We start from the raw sequence: 18,964 nt of genomic DNA, 5'->3' as shown, positions 1-18,964 counted from the left end.
AATTTAAAGGAAAAATTAGACTTTGGATGTAAAAAAAACACCCCTTAAGATTCTCAGTGCAGACTTGCTGGAAGCACTGGCAACAGATGGGGCTACAGCAATGTAGCGTTTTTGAGATTCTGTCCCATAATTCCCCTTGATTTTGTGTCAATTATTATTCTTCTGTATAAATAATAAAGTTGCCAATAATCCCCGAGGATTATAGGTCTGTTCTCTCATTAGAGAGAGGTGACTGATCGTGACTAAGTGCAGTAAGGACACAACGATAGGATAAGATCTAGGTGGAAGCTAAGTACCTGAAAACCACTAGCAGCATCCTATTCAGTCTCTTTTGATCTGATATTCGAGCACATAAGAATCATTATTACAGCCACTATTTATATCAAAATTAAGGAGATTCTTTTTGGTTTTGAATCGTATAGTGTGTGTATAGCTGTGTGTGCTTATGTTAAACAGGTGTACAGAATTACATTCCAGGCACAAAATCATAAACAATTTAGTTTAGTCTTCTTAGAACTCTACATTGTTGAAGTTGGTCTTTTCAATTTTAAATCCCTCAACAAGGTTCAGCACCAAGTAATCATTGAGACCGATGCTCGGTCGAAAATTAATGAACACATGGTGGACAAATGGCCACACTTCGATCTGTTATGGAGGGAATTCAAAGTTCCTTCATAATTATGACCCCAAGCTATTTTCCTCTTGATTTTCGTTGGGTCAGGAAAGCCTATTGTGCAAATTACACTCCTCTACCCTCCCCACACCACTCCTAAATTGGGCTCCTTGTTTTAAATGGGGAACAAAAATCAGGTTTCCTCTCACACGATTTTTGTCTACTAGTGCAAGTTGTGAAAAGCACACCTGCTTGACAGTCCATGAAGAAAATGCAAAGCTTCCTGGAAATTTAGGGGCCCTCTGAAAGGCTAGTGTAAAATGTTTTGCCACCTTCAAAGGTGTCAAATTGTACAAAGATGTGTTTTTAATGAGGTGATTCAATAATACTGGCCAGCATTGTGTAATTGTTCAATTGCATGACAGTATTTTCCCAATGGAAAAGTGCCATAATGTATTTAAAAAATATTAAAATGTTGTGGTAGTTTTGTGCACTGACTTAATTGGATTGCCAACTTTCTCTAGCTCTCTACTCTCTGTTTTTTTTAAAAATCTATCGACCTTCTCTTTAATACTATCAGTGATCTAGTCTTTCCAACTGTCAACGATAGAGATTCCTGACAGTCACTTCCCCTGGGAGAAGAAATTCCTTCAATTTCAGTTCTAAATGAGTATTTTTTTTCTGTAACAATGTCCCCTAGTTCAAGATTACCGCATTATGGAAACTATTTCTCAACATCTACATTGGAGTAGGGTAAGGTAGATATTATTAAAATCAGGCAGGATCTGGTCAAATTAAATAGAGTGGGACTAGCCATTTGAGGGTAAATATACAGCAGAACAGTGGGAGATGCTCAAAAAGGACAGAGGGGAGTACTGGCCCAACATGTTCCCTTTAGGGTAAAATGCAGGAGCAATGGGCTGAGAGAAACATGGATGACTGGGAATATGACTAGATAAAAAGTAAATGAGAGATTTATAACAGGCACAAGGGGAGCAAAATAACAGAGGCCCTGGAGGAGTACAGAAAGTGCAGGGGGGATCTCAAGAAAGCAATTAATACAGCAGAGAGGGGACATGTGAATATACTAGTGGGCAAGATTAGGGAGAATCCCAAGATATTCTACAAGTACATCAAGGGAAAAGAATAATCTGGGAAAGTGTAGGGCCTACTAGGGTCCAAGGAGGCAATCTGTATGTGAAGCCAGAAGACATTGGTGGAGAACTGAATAAAAATCAAAAGAACTGCAGATTCTGTAAATCAGGAACAGAAACAGAAGTTGCTGGAAAAGCTCAGCAGGTCTGGCAGCATCTGTGAAGAGAAAATCAGTTCTGAGAAAGGGTCACCAGGCTCGAAACATTAAAACTGTTTTTCCCTTCACAGATGCTTCCAGACCTGCTGAGCTATTCCAGCAACTTCTGTTTTTGTTCCTGACATTGGTGGAGTGTTAAATGAGCACTTTACATCTGTCTTCAATCAGGAGAGGGAGGATACAAGTACAAAATTCAAAAAGGTGGACTGTAAAGTTCTGGAGCAGATTGAGATAAGAAATGAGTAAGTACTGGAGGTTTTGGCAGATTTAAAAGTGGACACATCCCAGGGTCCAGATGAGTTGTATCCCAAGCTTTTGTGGGAGGTGAGAGAGGAAATTACAGGGGTCCTGATCCAAATTTTTAAATCATCTCTGGCCCCAGGGGAGGTGCTAGACGACTGGAGAATAACTCACATTGTTCCACTTTACGAGAGGTGCTGTAGAGATAGACCAGGGAACTACAAACTAGTGAGTCTAATCTCAGTGATGGAGAAATTATTGAATAAATTTGTGAAGGAAATACATTAATCCACTTAGAGAGGCAAGATTTGATCAGGGGTAGACAAAGGGAGGTCATGCATAACAAATCTGGCAGAATGTTTTAAGGAGATGACCAAGTGTTTGAAATGAGGGTAGGGCACTTGATGTAATTTACGTGGATTTCAGCAAGACGTTTGACAAGGTCCGACATGAGAAACCAATAAAGAAGGTATAAGCTCATGGCAATCAAGGTAACTTGGCAAGATGGATGCTAAATTGGCTTAGTGATAGGACACAGAGGGTGTGGTAGAAGGCTGTTTGTGTGACTGGGCCCAGTGTGCAGTGGCTTAACATAGGGATCATTGCTAGGTCTCTCTGTTGTTAATGATATTCACAAATGATGTAGCTGAGAATGTAACAGGGATGTTAAGTAAGTTAGTGGATGACATAAAGATTGGCCAGGTGGTTATCAGAAAGGAGAAAGGTATTAGGTTACAGGAAGATATGCCAGATAGGCAAATCAGTGGCAGAAGGAATTTAATCCTGATAAAAATGAGGTGATGCACTTTGGAAGAGGGAACAAGACAAGGAAACGACCAAGGAATGGCAAGACACTAGGAGCCTAGAAGGACAGTGATGTCTTGGGGTGTTTGTCCACAGATCCCTTAAGGAGGCAGGGCAGTTTAATACAGTAGTTAAGAAGGCATATGAGATGCTTGCCTTCATCAATCATGACACAGACTATAAGAGCACGGAAGTCATGTTGGAGCTGTACAGAACTTTGGTTAGGCCACAGCTGGAGTACTGTGTGCAGTTCTGGTCACCACACTATAGGAAGGATGGACTGCATGGGAAGAGTTGCAAACAAGGCTCACCGGGATGTTGCCTGGGATGGAGCATTTCAGCTATGAAGAAAGGCTGGATAACTTCAGGTTGTTTTCTTTGGAGCACAGAAGGTTTGGGTGGAACCTGACGGAGGTGTATAAGATTAGAGCAGTATGGACAGGGTGACTAGAAAGCAGCTCTTCCCCTTAGCTGAAGGGTCACTAACATGGGTGAATAATTGTAAAGTGCATGGGAGAAGGTTTAGAGGGGATTTGAGGAAAACCTTTACCACCTAGAGGTTAGCGGAAATGTGGAATGCACTGCCTGGGAGGGTAGTTGAGGCAGGAAATCTCACAACCTTTAAAAAATACTTGGGTGAGCACTTGAAGTGTCGTAACATTCAAGACTATGGGTCTACTAAGGGAAAATGTGATTAGATAGGTAGTAATAATTTTTTGGCAGTGCAGTCTTGATGGGCTGAAGGGCCTCTTTTGTACTGTATGATTCTATGATCCTGGCAACTAGCCTGCCTTTGATACAATTTGTTTGTCAAACACTCTGTGCCTTGTGACAGAAAATGTTACAAGATCTTTCCTCCCATTAGTATCTTGGTTACTGTTACCTTTGGAATGTTTATAGTGTCTTCTGTCATGAAGACCAATGCACAATATTGACTTAACTTTTATAATATTTCAGTGTTCACTTTTATTAATTACACAGTTGCATCTTCCAAGCGTCCACACGTACTTTATCTACTCTTTAGTTGTTATATATCCGTAGAAGTTTTTGCTGTTTGTTTTTACATTTCTCGACCATTCACTTTCAACATCAATTTTTCCCTTCTTTATTAGCTTTTCAGTCATCTGGTGCAAGTTCCTGAAATACTCCAGTTCCTCTGGCCTACCACTTGTTTGTGTTGCTTTGTATGCCTTGATTTTTGATTGAATACTCTCCTTACCATCTTTGTTAACCATAGGTAGTTCATCCTTCTCATAAAATCCTTCTTTTTGACCAAAATAAATGTTTGCTGAGCATTATGAAATACCTGCTTAAACATCCACCACTGCTGTATTGATTGACATTCTACTTAGTCTATTTCCCAGCCCACTTTCGAAAACTACAGCTAATGCTGGAGAAATTAAACAGGTCCGCAAAAGAGTCATAACAGATTCAAAACATTAACTCTGTTTCTCTCTGCATATTTACTGCCAGATCTGTTGAAACTCTCTAGCTTTCTCTGTTTCTGATTTCAGCATTTGCAGCATTTTACCTTTATTTAACACTTTGGACAGCCTTTTTTTCATACTTCTGTAGTTGTCCTTATTTAGGTTGTCGGCAATTGTTAAGACTCAAATTGCTTTCCTTCAAATTTGAAGATCAAATTCTACCGTGAGATAGTGGGAAATGCCGATGCTGGGGAATCTGAGATAACAAGGTGTAAAACTGGATGAACACAGCAGGCCAGGCAGCATCAGGTCCAGACCCGAAACGTCAGCTTTCCTGCTCCTCTGCTGCTGCCTGGCCTGCTGTGTTCATCCAGCTCTACACCTTGTTATATCAAATTCTACCGTGTTGTGATTGTTGCTCCCCAGAGGATTCTTAATTATGATATCTTTTATTAATCCTACCTCATCACATATTACTTGAATTAAAATAACCTATTTCCGGGTAACTTCTGCTACATTCTGCTCTAAAAGGCAATCCCTGTTCTGAAGAAGCATCACTGGACTTGAAACATTGACTCTCCTTTCACTCCACAGATGCTGCCTGGCCTGCTGTTTCTCCAGCAATTTATATTTTTGTTTCAGATTTCCAGTATCCACAGTTTTTTGTTATATTTCAGCTGGTCCTGTACTTTAAGCAGAGAAATGGCAAGCCCTGTTGGTTGCTATGCAAAACGTGTGTGGGAGCACACGTTCAGATTGAAGACCAAACTTGTGAGGATTTAAATGAGATAGTAAGATTTACCTAGTTTGTCTGGAGGGAGGATTCTTCAATGTGTTCCTCATCATGGAAGTCAGTTTTGGGTTTAGAAGTTATCTAGATAGTAAAGGAACATGGAAGCAAGTCATCAAAAAAACTGAAAATTGCTTTGAAATTGTTCCTGGAATGTATCAGCTTAGGGGACACAGGAAAATATAATTGTGGACTGGTATTTTTTGTCATTTTAAAACTTAAATAAAAGAACCTTTTCTGCAGTTTAGTAACACATGACTCATTAACATTAGCTAGAATGGACACACATTCATATGAAGGGATCTGCTTTCTGTAAACAAAAAGACTATGTTCAAGTTTTGACCCTTAACTGAATTAATTGAGAATTTGGGGCCTTTTCCCCATTGTTTTCTCCATGACAACACCTTGGTCAGAGCCAACTAATCAGTACTCTATAAATTGTTGTGACCTTTTAAACTTGGCATTCTTCTATTTATCCCAATGAGTACAAAGCAAAAAACTTCAACAGCATTTAATATTTCACAATACTCCTACAGTGTGGAAGCAGACCATTCGGCCCATCAAGTCCACACTGACCCTCCAAACAGCAACCCTCCTCGACCCACCCCATACCCTATCCCTGTAACCCTGTAGTTACTGTGGTTAACCCACGCAACCTACACACCCATGGACATTATGGGCATTTAGCCATCTGACCTGCACATCTTTGGGCTGTGGGAGGAAACCTGTGTAGACACGGGGAAAATGTGCAACCTCCACACGGACAGTCGCCCGAGGCTAGAACTAAACCCAGGACCGTGGTGCTATGAGGCAACAGGGCTAACTGCTAAGCCAGTGTACCAACCCAAAGCCAGATTCTACAGCTTCTTGAGAAACTGATTAGTAATTTTTGTAGAAAAGAGTTGACACTGTTATCACCTTCTACATAACTGGGAAATTCCTTTTTAGCTTCCACCTAGGTAGGCCTTTCTCTCACATTCTCTCCTTCTCTCAAGCTCCACAAAACAACGTTGGTAGAAGGACCCACTGAAAATGTTTTGTTGCTCTTCTTAATGTCCTTGGCTCGTTTTCACCCGCGTAAGCCAGAGTCTCCAGCAGAAAATATTGTTGAAAGAAGTGCTGCAATCCCTGCAGAGACTGATAAGTTTTTAAAAGAAAAGAATCCGCAAGGGAGAAGCAATTAAACCTTTCAAGCAGGCTTAAATACAAACCGCTAGGCAACACTGGAAAGTAGGATTATTTTTAAATCACTCATTAATTTCATGATTGATTCTAAATCTAGATTGTAAAATCAATGGTTCACCAGTCTATGCGTCTAATCTCTCAGTTATTGGCATGGCATCCACTTCCATTTAACTCTAAAGGTTTTCAGTGTTTTAATGCATTGTTTCACAGGACATGGATGGCACAGGCTAAGATTTATTGTTCATCCTGAACTACTTTGAGAAATTGGTGGTGTATATCCAACAACGGCAACCTTCCTCTTTGCGCTAGGTATGATTCAACCAGTGAAGATCTTACCCTGATTCAAACTGACCCCAGTTTTGTTACAGCTTCTTGATGCCAAACGCAGTCAAATGTTGCCTTGATATCAATGGTAGTCACTCTCGCCTCACCTAGAATTCAGCTCTTTTATCCATGTTTAGACCATTGTTTTAATAATGCCAGGAGTTGAATGGCCTTGGTGGAACCCAAACTGAGCATCAGTGAGCAGGTTATTAGTGAATGACTTCAGCTTGATAACACTCAACAACAACTTCCATCACTTTGCTGACAATCAAGAGTAGACAAACGGGACAGTAATTGGCGAGGTCGCATTTGTCTTTTATTTTGTTTGCACAGAAAGAGAGGAGGCAATGGCCTAGTGGTATTATCACTGGACTGTTAATCCAGAGACCTAGGCAATGTTCTGGGGACCCAGGTTCAAATAACGCCACGGCAAATGGTGGAATTTGAATTCACAAAAACAAATCTAGAATTAAGAGTCTTAACACTGACTATGAATCCATTGTCGATTGTTGGAAAAACCCATCTGGTTCGTTAATGCCCTTTAGGGAAGGAAACTGTCATCCTTCGCTGGTCTGGCCTACATGTGATTCCAGACCCACAACAAAGTGGTTGACTCTTAACTGCCCTCTGGCAATTAATGATGGGCGATAAATGCTGGCCTAGCCAGCGACACCCTCATCCTGTGAATGAATTTAAAAAAAGACATACCTGAGCTAGGTGAAGAAAGGATTTTGTCTCCATAAGGACAGTACGCTGTTACTCCCACAAATATTGACATGAACAGATCCATCTGCTACAGGTAATTTCGTAAGGACAAAGGTCAAGTTCATTTTCCCTCTTACTAATTTCCTCACAACCTGCCACAACCAATCTAGCAGCTGTATACTTTATGATTCAATTACTTGACTTTGTCAGGCCGCTACTTGACTAAGAGGTAGCTATGGAGCCCAAAATTGGGCTCGCCCAATTTTGGCACAAGCCTTCAGAACTTAGTAACATTTTCCAGGGTAAATAGAGCTAGGTTTGCAGTTATTGTTTCTGGTTCCCAGGTTGATGTAGGGTGGTTCATCGAGTTTCATTCCTGTTAGACTTTACAGTGGCTTGAATGACTTGCTAGGCCTTTTCATGGGACATTTAAAATTCAGTTACATTTTTGAGGGCCCAACCTTGAGGGTGTCAGTTTCCCTTTTCTAAAGGAAATGAGTGAGCCAATTAATTGTGATGACACTCAACAATGATTTAACGGTCACCATTACTGGGAATAACTTGTAAAGCCAAATTAATTATTTGAATTCAAATATCATCAGTTGTCATGGTAGGGTTTGTGCTTCTGTCCCCGGACCATTAGCCTGTGACTTTGGATTACCATCACTATTATGCCACTGCCTTCCTTTATAAATGTATGTTGTGATGGGTTCAGCAAAGTGAGCAGCTGGGAAAGAATGTAGTACAGAGGCTAAAGTGGAGTAGAGCAAGATATTGAATCTTTGCAATGCTAGACGAGGCATTTTGACCCACTGAGTCTGCACCAACCCTCCGAACTGCATACCACCCAAACTCACCACTCCTACAACCCCATATATGGTTTTTACCATGGCCACTCCCCCTAACCTGCAGATCTTTGGACTGTGGGAGGAAACCAGAGCACCCAGAGGGGACCCATGCAGACATGGGGAGAATGTGCAAACTCCATACAGTCACCCAAGGCTGGAAACGAACCCTGTTCCGCGGTGTTGAGGGGCAGCAGTGCTAACCACTGTGCCACATAGTGCAGAAGTCTGAAAAGAGACCATCCAGAGACATAACCTTTGCTGAGCTCTTGTGATGAAGTGTTAGCGGCACTATCTCTGAGTCAGAGAGCCTGATTCAAGTCCCACCTACCCCAGTGCCGTAATGTAACTGAGCAGCTGATTTTAGGATCTTTGCAGTGATAGTGTCCCTATCTCTAAGCCAGGTGGCCTGGATTAATTCTCACTTCTTCTAGAGGTGTATAATAACATCTCTGAACAGGTTGCTTAATAAGATCTACAACTGTTTGTCAGTACTTCCTTGAACTTTAATATATTAATGTTTCACTGTACGATATTCAGTAGCCTAATTTACCCCATAGCTGTTTCCTAATATTAGTTATTGATTAACTCCCAGCCAGAGGTATTTTACCTTGATGGCTCAGATGGCACATTCTGAGTCTCTCTTCAGAACTAAGTCTTGAGAACACCTTGGCTTCTTCCAATGCACTTTTATACCACTGTCTGGTTTTCTTTAAATTTTCTACCTGTCAACATAAAGGATTCATTAGAATAATGTCAACTTTGTTTTGAAATATTTTAGCAACACAGAAGTGCTGGATTGTTTAATTAGAAAGAAATATGAGTATAAGAGAGGCTCCAGAAAACAATGAAAAGACTGATTCCAAGTGGAAACAAGATAAGCTAGGAGGAAGGATTGGAGAACCTCAGTTTTGATTGGTAACATGTACATAAGAACATAAGAACTAGGAGCAGGAGCAGGCCATCTGGCCCCCTCGAGCCTGCCCCGCCATTCAATAAGATCATGGCTGATCTTGTTGAGACTCAGCTCCACTTACCCGCCCGCTCACCAAAACCCTTAATTCCTTTACGGTTCAAAATTTATCTAGCCTTGCCTTAAAAACATTCAGCGAGGTAGCTTCAACTGCTTCACTGGGCAGGGAATTCCACAGATTCACAACCCTTTGGGTGAAGAAGTTCCTCCTGACCTCAGTCCTACATCTGCTTCCCTTTACTTTGAGGCAGTGTCCCCTTGTCCTAGTTTCACCTGCTAGTGGAAACAACCTCCCTGCCTCCACCTTATCTATTCCCTTCATTACCTTATATGTTTCTATAAGATCTCCCCTCATTCTTCTGAATTACAATGAGTATAATCCCAGCCTACTCAGTCTCTCCTCAAAATCCAATGCTCTCAACTCTGGAATCAACCGAGTGAGTCTCCTCTGCACCCCCTCCAGTGCTAGTATATCTCTTCTCAAGTAAGGAGACCAAAACTGCACACAGTACTCCAGGTGTGGCCTCACCATGACCCTATTGAGCTGCAGCATAGCCTCCCCGTTTTTAAACTCCATCCCTCTAGCAATGGCAGACAAAATTCCATTTGCCTTTTTAATTACCTGCTGCATCTGCAATCCTACTTTTAGCGATTCATGCACAAGGACACCCAAGTCCCTCTGCACAGCAGCATGCTGCAAATTTTTACCATTTAAAACATTGTCCATTTTGCTGTTATTCCTACCAAAATGGATGACCTCACACTTATCAACATTGTACTCCATCTGCCAGACCTTTGCCCACTCACTTAGACTATCTATATCCCTCTGCAGACTTTCAGTGTCTTCTGCACACTTTGCTCTACCACTCACCTGAGTGTCATCTGCAAATTTTGACACACCACACTTAGTCCCCAACTCCAAATCATCTGTGTAAATTGTAAACAATTGCGGTCCCAACACTGATCCCTGAGGCACACCACTAGCCACTGACCGCCAACCAGAAAAACACTCATCTACCCCTACTCTTTGTTTTCTACTGGTCAACCAATACTCTATCCATGCCAATACATTACCTGTAATACCGTGCAACTTTATCTTATGTAGCAGCCTTTGGTGTGGCACCTTGTCAAATGCCTTCTGGAAATCCAGATACACCACATCCACAGGTTCCCCATTGTCCACCATACAAGTAATGTCCTCAAAGAATTCCACCAAATTAGTTAAACATGACCTACCCTTCATGAACCCATGCTGGGTATTCCCAATGGGACTATTTATATCCAAACATCTTGCTATTCCTTCCTGAATGATAGATTCAAGCATTTTCCCCACTACCGAAGTTCAGCTAACTGGCCTAAAGTTACCTGCTTTTTGTCTACTTCCTTTTTTAAACAGTGGAGTCACATTGGCTTTTTTCCAATCTGTGGGAACCACCCCAGAGTCCAGTGAATTTTGGTAAATAATTATTAGTGCATTTGCTATTTCCCCCATCACCTCTTTTAGTACCCTGGGATGCATTTCATCAGGGCCAGGAGACTTATCTACCTTTAGCCCCATTGGCTTGCCCAGCACTGCCTCCATCATGATAATGATAGTTTCTAGGTCCTCACCTGCTATAACCTTCTTGCCATCAGTTTTTGGCATGTTATTTGTGTCTTCCACTGTGAAGACCAACACAAAATAACTGTTTAATGCCTCAGCTATTTCCTCATTCCCAGTTATTAAATTGGCCTTCTCAACCTCTAAACGACCAATGTTTACCTTCACCACTCTTTTACGATTTACATATTTATAGAAACTTTTGCTGCCTGGTTTTATATTCTGAGCTAGTTTACTCTCATAATCTATCTTATTTTTCTTTATAACGTTTTTTGTGGCTTTCTGTTGGCCTTTAAAGATTTCCCAGTCTACTAGTTTCCCACTACTCTTTGCTTTTTTTGTTTGTGTTTTTTTTCAATCTGATACTTTCCTTTATTTCCTTAGACATCCATGGCTGACTATTTCATTTCCTACAGTTCTTCCTTATCACTGGAATATACTTCTGCTGAGCACTGTGAAAAATCGTTTTGAAAGTCCTCCACTGTTCCTCAATTGACCCACCATAAAGTTTTTGCTCCCATTCTACCTCAGCTAACTCCTCCCTCATCCCAACATAGTCTCCTTTGTTTAAGCACAGGACATTGGTACTGGATTTAACCTTCTCACGCTTCATCTGTATTTTAAATTCGACCATATTATGATCGCTCCTTCCGAGAAGATTCCTAACTGTGAGATCATTAATTATTCCTGTCTCATTACCCCCAGGACTAGATCTAGGATAGCTTGCTCCCTTGTAGGTTCCATTACATATTGTTCAAGGAAATTATCGCGGATGCATTCTATGAACCCCTCCTCAAGGCTGCCATGACCGACCTGGTTTGACCAATCGATATGTAGATCAAAATCCCCCATGATAATTGCTGTACCATTTTTACATGCATTAGTTATTTCTATGTTTATTGCCCGCCCCACCACAATGTCATTATTTGGTGGCCTATAGACCACACCTATCAGTGACTTCTTCTCCCTGCTATTCCTAATTTCCATCCAAATGGATTCAACCTTTTGTTCAGTAGAACCTATATCATCTCTCACTACCGCCCTGATATCATCCTTAAAAATCAGAGCGACACCACCTCCCTTACCTTCCTGTCTGTCCTTCCGAACAGTTTGATACCCCTGGATATTTAACTCCCAGTCATGACCATCCTGCAACTATGTCTCTGTAAAGGCCACTAAATCATACCCATTTGCCATGATTTGCGCCGTCAACTCATCCACCTTGTTTCGAATGCTCTGAGCATTCAGATAAAGTGCCCTAATGCCAGTTTTTGCACCTTCTTTTTGAGTCCTATCACCTCCATTACTAACAGCTCCTGAGTTCTCCTTCCCTTTAACTTTTTTCCTAATTTTCAATGGAGTTGAAGCTTCCTTGTCACCTGCTAACCTGCTGCTTTGCCTTCCATTTATTGTTATACTCCCTGTATGCTCACTCGTCCCTTCCCCCCTGCTTACTAGTTTAAAGTCCTATTGACCACCCTATTTACCCTTTTCGCCAGAACACTGGACCCGGCCCTGTTCAGGTGGAGTCCATCCCAGCGGTATAGATCTCTCCTGTCCCAGAACTGATGCCAGTGTCCCATGAAAAGGAAACCCTCTTTCCCACACCACTCTTTTAGCCACGTGTTTACTTCCCTCATCCTCGCCTCCCTATGCCAATTTGCACGTGGCTCGGGCAGCAATCCAGAGGTTATGACCCTTGAAGACCTGTTTTTTAATTTTGTTCCTAGCTTTTCATAATCCCGAAACATGTCTTTTTTCCTCGTCCTGTCTATGTTGTTGGTACCTACGTGGACCACAACAACTTGATCCTCTCCCTCCCTCCCTAGTATCCTCTCAAGCCGGTCTGAGATGTCTCGCACCCTGGCACCGGGCAGGCAACACATCATGCGGAACTCTCTATCCTGCTTGCAAAGGATACTGTCTATCCCCCGGATGATGGAATCCCCTATAACTACAATCTGTCCTTTAGCTCCCACGTCTTGAATGGCTTCCTGAACCATGATGCCATTGTCAGTTGACTCATCCTTCCTGCAGCCCTGTTCCTCATCCACGCAGGGAGTAAGTACCTCATACCTGTGGGACAATGTCAAGGGCTGCAGCTCCTGTGTTCCTGACTGCAGGGCTCCTCTATCTGCCTCACTCACAGTCACACACTGCTGTCCCTGGTCGCCGATCAAATTAACATTAGTTAATCTACTAGGTGTGACTGCCTCCTGGAACACAGCATCCAGGTATCTCTCCCCCTCCCGGATGTGCCGCAGTGTTTGGAGTTCGGATTCCAGCTCATCAATTTTGAGCCGGAGCTCCTCAAGCAGCCAACACTTGCTGCAGATGTGGTAACTGCCGTTCTCAATGGGATCAGCTAGCTCCCACACCATACAGCTACAACACATCAACCAACCTGCCATCTCTACTTAGTTAATTATTTAAAATTAATTAGGTTTTTTTAGTTTCGCAGTGTTCTCTCTTTAAGTGTTCTCTGCACCAGTAAGTTTAGTCCGTTATATACGGAGATAGGTAAAATGGGATTACTGAAGTATAGAAAAAAGAAATAAATTTTGAATAGATTTTTAAAACCCAGAGAATTGAACCAAAAGGCATATTTTCATTAAAAGTAAATTAAGACAAAACCTAGGAAGAACATTTTTGCACTTTGAATAATTTTGCCAGGTTGTAGGATTCAAAGCATTCGATCATGCAAAATACAAATGGATGCTTTAATAGGAAGGACAGCATTCAAGAGGAATAGTCATGAGGCAAATAGATTTGCTGAATTTTTGATTTGTCTTACGCTCTTGGTTTCCTGCTTGAATGACAGAGTCTAATTTAACATTTAAGACTAGAAAATCCAAGGAACGATCCACCAGTGATTTCTACGTTGAGATCAAATGCTTCATCTCTATGTTGAGGCATTTGCAGTCATCATCAGCATTTGAGATGATCGGCCTCCTGGGAAGTTCTTTTCCGTGCACCTCTGTCAAAGACCATCTTCTGCCATCTTTTACCATTTTTCCCTCAATTTCTTCTACCACTGTTAAAATATTCTGGATCCAAAATGGGCTTCATTTTAGCCCTAATTACTAATTAATAGGAATTTTAAACTGCTCATTCCCTAGTCATCTGTTTTATACTTCTCTCAGTGGATTCCTTGATTATTTCTCAAATTTGACGTCTAAATTCTTGGACTTCTCTGGACATCATTATACTTTGGAAATGGATGACACTATATGACCTTGTTAATACTCAGGGTGGAATGTCACAGGGGTCTGAGTGGCATCAGTAATGGTGAGATGTGTGGCAGAATTGGACAAGAAGTGTTTTCACAAATGGTATGGTGAGATTTTTACTAGGCAGTGATGAAATGCCGGATGACAGGGATTAATACTTGCTAAACGTCTTATTGTGAGTCACCCTCACCTTATTAATATTCAACCTCCAGTGCAATTGCACTGAACAAGGTCAGGAAAATTCAACAACAAAACCAGAAAGGCTACCTGATTTATTCTACTCACCACTCACTCCAAATGACCTCCATGTTGCCTGCAACCAAATCACAGAGCAGGGCATAATCAACAGGCACCACATGCACCCTCCTCCATCACAATTGCATTGCAAAGCAAACCAGCAACAGGCATTGAATGGCTGAAATGGGGGCATTTTGCACACATGGACAGGCACCCAACTTGCACACTAGACTACAGTGCATCTCAGCGATGTTTGCTTGCTCGCTAAGCATTCACTCACTTAGAGTCTACCTTCATGCTCACAGCATCCCTGCCTTGCCTTGCTGTGTCAAGAAGCGCAGTAACAAAAACAGGCAGCTTGGATTGCTACTAAGCAGGCATCAGCATAGGAAGTTCACATCTTATGGAATTGCAACGCATCAAGCTGGTAGCAACATATCAAAGTCTTAGAGGAGTAGTACTCACTGAAGACCATGGAAGCACAGGTCAGTCAGAGAGCCCCGCCGCAATAAGTCAATGGCAGCCCCTCTCATTTCATCCAGGGAATTCATCATATTTAGGCATCTACTCAGGGTTTAATTGTTTAGGGGTACATCTTCTACAGTTCAGGGAGTGGGTCACAGGGTCAGTCTATTAGCTCCATAGCTGCAAGTCTGGGAATGGGGAGAGGGTAGGTTAAGGATAATGCAGTCAGGGACATATATAGGTACCAGTCAGGGGTCCTGGCAGAACCTGCCTTGCTTTGACTGCGCAGTTAAGTCGATAGAGGGGATGAGCCATGGTCAGTCATCATTGGGTATGTCCATAGAAACTAAAGGGACAGGGTGGAGACAAGTGTGGTCATCGCCAAAGTCTGAGCTTTAGGAAGTTAGTCTTCGGGATTGGGGGCTGCAGGCTCTGGACAAGCAGTGCAGTACAAATCCTGAACAGGGCCAACAGGATTTGCAAGGGTAGGGAGGAGATATGGTGAAGCATGGCTGGGAAAATGTAATGCAGGTGTAGGGGAGGAGAGGGTGGGTGTGTATGGTCAGGAGCTCCCTGGCTCGATGGGTGCAGTGAATGACCACCCCTGCATGGTCACCTCACATGCCAGGGGCTGAGAGGGAAAGTTGGGCAGGTATAAGAGCATGCGGATGGGTTGGGTGGATATATGAGGAAATGTGAAGCCTGTATGGTTACAAGAAAGTGGATGTGGATGTTTGGGGGTTCACCATTATGTTCAGGCTGAAGTTGGAAGACACTGACATAGGAGCACTCACTGCTGATTCAATTGTACTGGAAATTTAAATAATGCAATGGGGAAGAAAATAGCTGTGAGCACATTTAGAGTGGATGGGGCTGCAGGCAACACCAATCATAGGGCTTTTAAATGAAAAGTACAAAGATCATGAAATGTACAGTACACGATAAGCAGGCTACATACTTCCTGGCCAACAGTTTTGATCTTCTCTACGCTGCACCTCCCTGGTGTGGCTATAGTTCATCAACTCTTTGACAGCTACACCTTTGTGCAGAGGGAGCCAAACATTAGGGTTGCTTAATGAGGAGGAACAAAGGTGTCACTATGACCCAATGCAACGAGTACACATTGATCTCCTTGCTTCCAGATGGTGCAGCAGGCCTTACTATAGCCATGAAGTACTGCTGCATGGTGTGAAAATGCATTTTGCACCTATACAGAGAGAATCACATAGCGGATGGCACAGTGGCTCAGTGCTATTCCACTCACAGGCGACTGGCTGTGTGGAGACTGCATGTTCTTCCCATGACTGCATGGGTTTCTTCTGGGTGTTCCGGTTTCATCCGACAGTCCAAAGATGTGCAGATTAGGTGGATTGGCCATGGGAGAAGCAGAGTTACAGCAATGGTGTGGGTCTGGGTAGGATGCTCTTTGGAGTGGTGGTGTGGGCTTAAAGGGCCTGCTTCTACACTGTAGGGACTCTATATGAAAGTTAACATCAGGAACAGAGAATTACATTCAAGTCTTTTTCACTCACGCCACCAAAGTACCCTCAATAGATTTTCTTCTGTCTGTCCCTCCTGCTATTATTTATTGCACTACCTGGTTCTGCAGCTGGGACAGACAGAGAATGCTCAGCAGCTGAGTGCAGAAGGTTTGGTGGGGTAATTCCCAGAGCACTTGTGTCTAAATAGGGCAGAGATGCCCAGGGTCTTCTTGCCACAGGAAAGTTGACTGTTCTTGATTTGAACTTCAAAGGGTCAGAAAGGAGGTCAAACAGGGTTGAGTTGGAAGGCCTGGCCACCTCTGAAATATCCTAATTGGACAGTGCAGAGACGCCTGTGGTTTCATCTCCAGCTAGGTGCCTCCTGGCGCCACCCTATTTCCTTGTGAGGAAGGAGCACCTGGTCTGGTGTCAACGTTCCCTGTTACCATGCTTTTGGTCCTGAGGAGCAATGACTGGGGAAATGGAGTGTAGGTTTGTGTATCTGTCCAGTAGCTCTGAGGGTACTGGACCTGGCACCTACCACCATGCCCAAGGAGACAGCTGGATGGACACAGGATTCACTGCATTTTGCAGCTTCTGGACACAGCGCCATTGCACCCATATGCTATTGCTGCTATGCCCTGAGATTTTGAGAAAATTTTGACTGTAAATAATGTAGGGTCATCTCCTGCTTATACCTAAGCAGACACCTGGTCATGGCAGTCTTCTGAATACCAGCTGCCTGGCTGTTTCTTCCTTGGCCAGCTGAGAAACTTTCAATGTGAGATTCTCATAAGATTGTGTATTCACTCTCTATGTATACCATTCCCTCCGAAGTAAATATCTGAGCTGGTAGGGGATACAGGAGGCAGCCTTGCTTCTGCTTCCTCTGAGGCCTCAGTACTCTCATGCTCAAGAGTTCCAAGCGGGCACTTCTGGGGAACCAGGTGTTTATCCACTGAGATCATGAGGAGGTTAGGGAACCTTCAAGACAAAAGAAACAGAACTTGACACAGCAAGTGATTAGAAGTGGTGTACAATCATTAAGAGTGACAATGGGGTTAATGTAAGAGTTTGTGGTACTTGTTTGGTGGGACACAGGTTTTTCAGCATCCCTGCAGGAGTGGGCCTGACCCTCTTCTGTGAAGACTACAATTCTGACCTCTTAGGGATTGAGAGCTAAGATGTCAGACACCCTTACAACTCTATCTCCTTTGTTATGGGTTGTCTTGTCCCGTGATGAGATCAAGGGGGCAAAATGAGTGCAATTACTGTGGGTGGCATAGCTGTTAGTGCTGTTGCATGAGGGGTAAAGTGGTGACGTGTTCTGAGGGAGTGAGGAGACAGCACAGAAGTTAGTGGTATGGGCAGTTAGGATGCAGAGAGCAGGTGAGGGAAAGTGTTACACGCAAAAGTGAGAGTGATAGAGCCTGAGCCTTGTTAGGAGATGGATGCAGTAGCAGAGATGGAATAAGTATTAAATGAGAGACAGAAGGATGTCTCATGTGTCCTGGTGGTGCAGAAAAGATCGCTGACCTTCTTTCTGCATTCCTGGCTGTTCCTCTGCACCCTGGAGACAGCACTGATTCACTGTGGTGACCTCAAAACTGGCTGGCAAGTTTGGCAACGTGGCTTTCAGTGCCAGTCGTTCAGGAATAGAAATGCTCCTCTGGACAACCCCATCCACAAGAACCTCCAATTGGAGAATCGCCATGCCAATTTCCCCTTCTCTGACATGTTCAGGTTCTGGTCCTTGACTCAGCAGGGCAGCTTCAGAATGCTAGCACTTGTCCAGGTGCACAATGGACTTTTAAAGGTAATGTCAGAGCAAAGGATGCTGGTGTTTTGGTGGATCTTGAGTGGTGAGTTGTTCTGGGAACAGCACATGATAAGATGGAGTGGAAATTAGATAAAGTCATAGAGTTGTACAGCACTGAAACAGACCCTTCAGTCTAACTCATCCATACTGGCCAGCTATCCTAAATTAATCTAGTCCCATTTGCCAGCATTTGGCACATATCCCCCTAAACCCTTCCTAGTCATATACCTATCCAGATGCCTTTTAAATGTTATAATTGTACCAGCCTCCGCCACTTCTTTTGGCACTTATTCCATATATGCATCACCCTCTGCGTGAAAAAGATGCCCCTTAGGTTCCTTTTAAATATTTCCCCCTCACATTAAACCTATGCCCCCTAGTATTGGACTCCCCTACCCTGGGAGAAAGACCTTGGCTATGCACCCTATGCATGCCCATGATTTTATAAACCTCTATATCCAGCCTCTGATGCTCCAGGGAAAATAGCCGCAGCCTATTCGCCTGTCCCTAAAGCTGAAACCCTCCAACCCCGACAACATCCTTGAAAATCTTTTCTGATTTTTCAAGTTTAATAACATCTTTCCTATAGCAGGGAGACCAGAACTGAACGCAGTATTCTAAAAGTGGCCTAACCAATGTCCTGTACAGCTGCGACATGACATCACAACTCTCATACTGAATGCACTGACCAATAAAGGCAAGTGTACCAAACACATTATTCACCTTCCTGTCCACCTGTGACTTCACTTTCAAGGAACTATGAACCTGCACCCCAAATAAAAACCAAAAGAACTGCGGATGCTGTAAATCAGGAACAAAAGCAAAGTTGCTGGAAAAGCTCAGCAGGTCTGGCAGCATCTGTGAAGGAAAAAACAGAGTTAACGTTTCGGGTCCGGTGACCCTTCCTCAGAACC

General features: G+C 43.0%; 1 protein-coding gene across 1 annotated transcript in view; it reads right to left on the bottom strand.

Annotated features, from left to right (window-relative positions):
- Positions 1–18,964, bottom strand: part of LOC125485510 (zinc finger CW-type PWWP domain protein 2-like) — a 142,987-nt gene that overhangs the window by 50,090 nt on the left and 73,933 nt on the right. Inside the window, exon 4 of the mRNA XM_048608573.1 lies at positions 8,856–8,970. Coding sequence (XP_048464530.1) covers positions 8,856–8,970 — 115 coding nt within the window. The remainder of the gene's footprint in view (positions 1–8,855; positions 8,971–18,964) is intronic.

The sequence above is a fragment of the Rhincodon typus genome, chromosome 2 (genome assembly GCF_021869965.1).
Source record: "Rhincodon typus isolate 14 chromosome 2, sRhiTyp1.1, whole genome shotgun sequence".
NCBI classification, from domain to species: domain Eukaryota; kingdom Metazoa; phylum Chordata; class Chondrichthyes; order Orectolobiformes; family Rhincodontidae; genus Rhincodon; species Rhincodon typus.
Note: the sequence above shows the minus strand (reverse complement) of the source record. Positions and strands in the feature narration are given on the sequence as shown.